The 7,250-nt window shown below is 24.8% G+C and overlaps 1 protein-coding gene across 1 annotated transcript; it reads right to left on the bottom strand.

Moving 5' to 3' along the window:
- Positions 1-1,936: 1,936 nt before the first annotated feature.
- Positions 1,937-7,167, bottom strand: LOC126894954 (guanine nucleotide-binding protein-like 3 homolog). Its single transcript, XM_050666332.1, has 7 exons — positions 6,956-7,167; positions 6,740-6,847; positions 5,628-5,863; positions 5,079-5,545; positions 3,562-3,754; positions 3,343-3,491; positions 1,937-2,149 (listed from the first exon to the last, which is right to left on the bottom strand). Exons 1-7 carry the CDS (start codon positions 6,972-6,974, stop codon positions 1,972-1,974), a joined length of 1,350 nt encoding a protein of 449 aa, XP_050522289.1. The 5' UTR covers positions 6,975-7,167; the 3' UTR covers positions 1,937-1,971.
- Positions 7,168-7,250: the final 83 nt, after the last annotated feature.

Below are 7,250 nucleotides of genomic sequence, written 5' to 3'. Positions count from 1 at the left end.
TATGATAACGTTTATTCACTGTTAAGAATTTTTTCTATTGTAATGTAAAAGTCGTGTTAGTTTTTCGAATATTTAAAACTCGATTTAAATTTGATAAATATAGTTAAAAAAAACTGAAAAACATGCTTTTAAAGCATATCGAACTAAAAAGTTAAAAATAATTGTACAAATAAGCTTAAAACAATACCGAACGAAAAATACTAGTATTGTGCAAAATAAAAGTCGGGCACTCAATATACGAAAAATATGACACAAAGTCTCCACGCTTTTTTCACAATAATACTAGTATTTTTTGTTCATTATTGTTTTAAGCTTATTTTAAAAATTATTTTTCACTTTTTAGTTTTTTATGACATCGCTGTTACAATCACGGAGTGTTTATTGTCAATTATGACTATCAAATAGATATAATATCTGTATAGCCAGTTAGTGTGTTTATAAACTCACCTGCGAATATCGTCATAAAAAAACAATTTGCTACCTGTATTTGTGATCCCTTATACAGGGTGTTCAGTAAGTCAGGAAACGGGTTTCTATTGTTCTCATTGTTACAAACAATGAGAACAATAGAAACCCGTTTCCTGACATACTGAACACTCTGTATATTATACATGAATATTATCTCAAAAAAAATTTGAATCTTTAAATGTTTATATCTAATAATAAACGACAAAAATTTGTTTATATATATATAATATTGATGATATGCACGCATGTACGGGTACGAAAACCAAAAATAAAATTATACAGGAATAGTGTGGCCGTCGTGTGATGAGTGGAGTGGGGTGAATGAGTTACGATAGTCTAGTCTCAAGGCCATAGACGACGGGATACGCGAGAATAATACGTGGCGCATGGAGAGTTACAAACAAACACACAAACATACATACAGGTGAAACTAATATAAACGTGTTAAAAAAAACAAGAGTTTCTAGACCATTAAACTATTTTAAATTGGATGGAAAACATCCGAGAAACCTTCAAAGTAACGATAATCATGACGAACATCGTTAACCGATGTTTAAGAATAAAAATTATATTGAGGAGTTTACGTAGACGCGAAATCCTCAGCCTGCACATAACCTGTCAACTTAAAAAATCTCGTACATCTTAAAGAAACATCAAAGAAGGTTAAAACATGCGGACAAGTAAACAAGGAAAACATATGATATACTATTTTGTCAAAAACTCAAAGTTAGCACATACTACACCATCACATTCCTCACATATTATTGTATGACGCAAATATCTCCGAAGACGATAATCAGTTTGTATTTTTTCGAGGAAAGTGCGAACGGCAATCATTACTTAATAAAATATGTATAATTAATATCTTTTAACACGTTATTCCTTCCTTACAACAGATTTGTATAAATCTATCAAAACATGATTTCAGTGTGATTGAGCCATTTCATATATTTTTAGCGAAAAACAGTTAATTTAGCTATCAAGTAGTTTAGGTTTAATACATGCTGATTTTTCTCGTAGGAACATTTAAAGTGATATATGAAGATAAACTAGTTGATACGGATACTTTAAAATCGGCCATTAGAAGAGATGTCAGCAATTTTAAAAACGACTCTTTATTAATTATAAATAATTTAATAATTAATTATTATTAATTTGTTTTATATTAAGTAATTTCAAAATTACAGAAAATATTAAATGTAAAAAGTTTTGCAGCCAAAATTTGATAGAATTTCAAAAAAGAAATTCGATTCTAAAAGGCAAAGTTTTAATTTGGTCATCCTATCTCAAATAATCATTATTTACAACTTGTTCTAAAGAGAGGAGTACAATTTAGCTCTCCTATAAGACTGAAATTGTACAATATTTTTTTTATGTAATGATGAACTTTTAATTTTAATGTTTTCTTGTTTAGATAATTTAAATTCTAAGTTTTTTATTAGAATTATCTAAAAATAATTAAATACAATTTCTATAAATAATATATTTTATTAATATTGAATTTCAACACGAGTCTGTCATATCAAAAAAAATTACTCTAGGTTTATCTCTACAGTGTAATAGCTCTTTGTTTAACCTTGCATACATGCCATCTATATTCACCTTGGTTTCTTGGTCAAGAGACATCAGTAATCCTTTAGCATCACTGTTGGGTGGTCTTGTATAATACAATAATTTTCCACTGAAACAAAAAAGTATATAATCAGATTCTTTCAAATTTTTTTATAAATAATTCAATTTTATAGGAAAAGCAAAATTATGAAAAATAAGAGTAATTTTTTAAATAAATATTACACATTGGCATATGATACACTTTGGTAACCATTTTACATATTGTGTAAACCTGTACTAAAAGTATTATTTTATTGAAGAGCCAAAAAAGAAACATGATGTCTCATATAAAAATGTTATATGCATCAACAATTTTTTTGATTTTATGATACACTAGTTACTCAAAATAAATATACTCTAGAGTATTCTGATTACTTTAATATAAAAATTGAAAATTCATAGATACAAATTGTTGCTCATAGTAGCAATTTATTATAATTTTATAACCATTTATCATTTTGGGTAAGTTTACACCTCAAAAGTATATAAATAGTAAAAAGAATATTAGAAAATGTGTCTCAAGATAGTACAAATTTTGTAGAACTCTGTAGTTATAACTAGATTATCAATATGACGACATTACTTAATCGTTATATAGATGATAATTGTAAGAAAGTTAAAAAAAAATCATCACATTTGAACATGGCATAGTGGACAATATAGTTTTGAAGGCCTTGATTAATTATTTTTCATTAAAAATTTAAAAGATAGGACTAATATTTGTTAAACATAATTGCTTTATTTTAAATGTAATGAGGAACAAGAACATACATACATGAGATAAAAAAAGTATATGACATAACTTACTTTTTATTAACAGTTGTTATCATGGGAATAGAGGTTGGTGATATAGTACCAATGCTACAGACTGAAACCTAATAGTGATTAACAACACTATTATAAGATACTTAAGTGCAAATGTGTAGAAAAAAAAATTGGTGACTTGGGGATTAGTTACCCTACCACCCTCTTTTAATATGTGAATAATGTAAAAAAAATAAAAGTATTTTATTTTCTGAATTTTGAAATTTTTACTTCTTCTAAATAATATGTCTACATAAATTAAAAAATTAATTTTTTAATCTTTAGAAATTGTAGCAGAGTTTGGAAAGGATAAGCCCCTTTTTGACATCCAAGATTGTGTAATTTGACTATTTTTTTAAAAAATTAACAACTGATAAATATTTTAAATAAGCAGGAAGACTTGCTCTACCTTATTTATAATCCAGTAAACAATATATTTATGAACTTTTTTCTACTTACTCTTTAAGATCTTTCATGAAGGATTTAGCAGCATTTACATGATCAGGTTTACCATGTTTATTAATTAAACTATTACGTCTAGCTTTTACTTCAAGAATTTGTGTGTAATCTTCAGTGTTTTCTACATACATATCATACATAAGTTTTAACTAAAAACAATAAAATTTAAGAAAAAATTAATACTGATTTTAACAAATGACTATAACTTTACTATCAAACCTGATTCCTGTTTATCAATGGTAATATAAGTGCACATAGTTTGATTGGAACTACATTTTGTAAATCAACATCCAAAGCTTGTTTAATTAATAAGCGGCTATCACTAGGTTTGTCCAAAATTGTATTAGCACCAATACAACTCCAAGGCAATAATTCAATTTTTGCATCATTAAAAGGAAATACACAGACTTCTCTAAAAATGAATTATTTTATACATTTTATTTTTATTTCTTCAAATATGTTAACAATTATAATTGTAATTTAAAGCTGAATTTTTACAAAAAAAATATTGGAAAGCATAAAATAAAAAAAAATTAATGTGCTCTAAAAAATAAATTGAACACCACAAAATAATTAAATAGTAAAAATATATATTAGTTGAAAAACAGTTTTCTTTTGCTTAAATTTCTTATCAAAAACCAATCATATTAAAGTGTAGACAATAAGAGTTTTAGCTAAAGAATTTTGAGAAAAATTTGATGAATATATAATTTTATGATCAAAATACATACATAAAAATTTCTGAGAAAAAATATATGTTTAATAACACTAAAACGGTAACTGTTACATGTAATATTTATTAAAAATACAAATTAAAAAAAAAAATCTATATACAGGGTGGCCCAGTATTCACTGACAAATTTAATAACTTTTGATCCAGTTTTTTTTTTTTTTAGTTAATATACTTGAGGACTATAATAATAAATAAATAAATATTATTTTTATAATTAAATTTAAAAATGTAAGAAAAATATTTAAAGAAAGTTTTAGATAATCATTTTTTAGAATAGATTTAAAAAAATAATAATAATTTGGTGAAAACGATACTCATTAATGTTTTGGTAGTTAATCTTCTGTATTTATTCTATAGATTCAAACGCTGGCTATGTTATATAAAAAAGAACAGAAGTAAACACCATCTTTTCACACTAAATATGATATGAGTATGGATTTTTCCATGAAAATTATTAACACTTATCTCTTTGAGATAAAACTACTTATCTTACTTTTCTTCTGTCCTTGTCTCAAAACGTATTTCAAAATTTAATACTGTAAAATAAAATATGACAATTCAAATTTTTACGAATTAAAAAATTTTACAGAAAATTAACTACTGAATATTAATAAAATATTTATTACCAAAATTTAAAATATTAAAAATAATATTACCAAAATCTACTTTAAAAATAGTTATCTTGGATTTTTTTTTCATTTTACTTAAAATTTAAAAATAATTAATATATTTAATAAAATGTAAAAATATAAATTATTGAGATATATTCATAGACCTAACATATAACTGTTATTTGAAAAAAATCAGTAAAAAGTATTAACTAGATCAAAAGTTATTTAAGTTGTTAGTGAATGCTGGGCCACTATGTATATAGTATATAAATATAATCTATGTATATAGATTTGCACATTAAGAAACGTTAATATTCTTAATTTAAATTATTTTTTGATTATTAAGGAATTTGCATAAACACCTGAGCCTTATTTAAAATATAGGTATTTACTGGTTTTTTTTTGATGGTACAGGTTCATCTCCACTAGTATATTTCCACTTAATGGTATCAACTACACAGGATTTTCCTACTTTGGGCATACCAACTACACCAATAGTTATACCTAAGATAGGTGTATTGATAGCATTTAACAAGTAATTCCATACAATAGTTTCTCCAAAACATTTATTTGCTTGCTTCTTTTTAATTCTAGCTAAAAAGTTAGGATCTTTTGCACTGGTTTTCGGCGTGTTTCTAACTTCTCGACTAGCTCTGAAAGGTACTGTTGGTGCTATTTTACTAAAATAGTCTACCCAACTAGATACTACAGATTTGGGAACTAAATCAATTTTGTTTAATAAAATAATACGCTTTTTATCAGAAAATATAGCAAAGTAATCCTCTATTTCTTTTGAACGGGTGGCTAATGGATCTCTTATGTCCAGTACTTCTAAAACAACATCACACATTGAAATTATCTAAAATTAATTAAAAATATTCTCATGAAAACATTTGATTATGATTTATAAAAATACTACATGATAAAATAACTATAATTACATTTTCATAATTTTTATCAGGATATCTATCTTCCCTTGTTTCTTTAGCAAGCCATCTTTGTCTAAATGGTAAGGATGGCTCAGATTTTTTTTTTTTTTCTTCTGGTAGTTGATCCATAGCAGCAAAATTTGCCATTCGAATTTCACGTTCTTTTTTTTTTGCTTCATTTAGTTGTTCAATAATTTCTTCTTTAAATGGACACATATTGGGAGCAATTATCATACTATTTTTTGTCTCTAAAATAAAAATTATAAAAATAAAAACTAAAATTAAAATAAATTTTTTTTATTATGATGCTTTTTATAAGAAAAGGTACAAATCAGTTTTTGAAAATTTTTTTTGTTATAAATGAAAATTGTAAGTATTTTGTGCCTAATCTACTGATATCACTGTCATTTACGTAAATATTTTTGCTATTTGAAATAACTAAGTCCAAATAGCAAAAGGTTAAACTTCAAATACCTATTGGTAAAAATAATTTATTTTTTGAAAACTGGTGAAAAAATTACTAATACCCTTTTCATAAAAAGCATTAATAGAATTTAAAAAAATTGATGGAAAGAATTAAATTAATATTATAAATGTAATTAAGAAGCAAACATTACTATTAATTTAAAAATTATGAATATATATATTTGTCTGAAGGTATTAGATGACCAGTGATGTATTTAAGGGTAAGGAATGGTCGACTCAATGAATTGGCGCTGTTCATATTTTAAGGAGCCAGTATTTATTTTTTGGTACCCTAAAGCAATGACGGCGTAAAGGGGACAGTAGAAGCAGTTATCCAGAATCCTAAGGTTATTGAGGTAACAATACCTCAGTAGAACTTTCTTTTTTATTAATTTGTTTTTAAGGAATTTTTTACAAAAAAAAATAAACACCTATATGTTAGTTATAATAGTTTTGTACTGTCTTTCATGAGATCCCACTAGAAGAAATTCAAAATATACACCATAGACTACTAATAATTAATAAATTTTTAGAAGAATATCATATTTTATTTTTTTAAGAACAGTACTAAAAATTGTAAGGATATCATTCTATAAATATTTTAATTTAAAGTGTCACTAAAAAAATAAACTTTTTAATGTAAATTTGCTTCATATTACTCTTTTTTGGATTTTTTTTTGCCTCTCTTCTTTTCTTTCTGTTGTGTTCTCGTACTTTCTTTGCTACCTTGTACTTGGTACGACATAGAAGTCGTTTTGATTGTTTTCCTAAAAAATAAAGAATTACCAAATAAAATAAAATAATTTTTATAAAATGAATGTAAAATAAATAAACAAGTAAATTTTTTTAAATAAATTATTTTTTGTTATACCTACTTTTTTTTGGTAAAGCCATTATAAATAGAATACGTATATACTAAAAAAGTTTTTAAGTATTAAAAAAATAAGTTTTTTTATGGTTCAAAAAAACCCACATGTGTGTAAAATAATTAATATTTATTCACTTAACTTTGAAATCAAAACATAACAATTCATAAGAACAAAACTATACATAAGTTTTGTTGCACTCGTGCAGTAAGTACGAATTGGAAATATAACCTATAAAATATAGAAATCAACGTAAGACAAAATCAGGTTGATAGTACTTTGATAAACAAAAATCCCTTCTAAC

Source organism: Daktulosphaira vitifoliae, unplaced genomic scaffold (assembly GCF_025091365.1).
Source record: "Daktulosphaira vitifoliae isolate Bord-2020 unplaced genomic scaffold, ASM2509136v1 Scaffold_1, whole genome shotgun sequence".
Classification (NCBI taxonomy): domain Eukaryota; kingdom Metazoa; phylum Arthropoda; class Insecta; order Hemiptera; family Phylloxeridae; genus Daktulosphaira; species Daktulosphaira vitifoliae.
Note: the sequence above shows the minus strand (reverse complement) of the source record. Positions and strands in the feature narration are given on the sequence as shown.

What these genes read in the sequence shown, in the direction of transcription:
- LOC126894954 (XM_050666332.1), bottom strand. An exon ending in CTGATAAAAATTATGAAAAT is followed by an intron (nt 5,546 to 5,627) that starts GTAATTATAGTT and finishes AATTAATTTTAG; the next exon opens with ATAATTTCAATGTGTGATGT. An exon ending in GTACCATCAAAAAAAAACCA is followed by an intron (nt 3,755 to 5,078) that starts GTAAATACCTAT and finishes ATTCATTTTTAG; the next exon opens with AGAAGTCTGTGTATTTCCTT.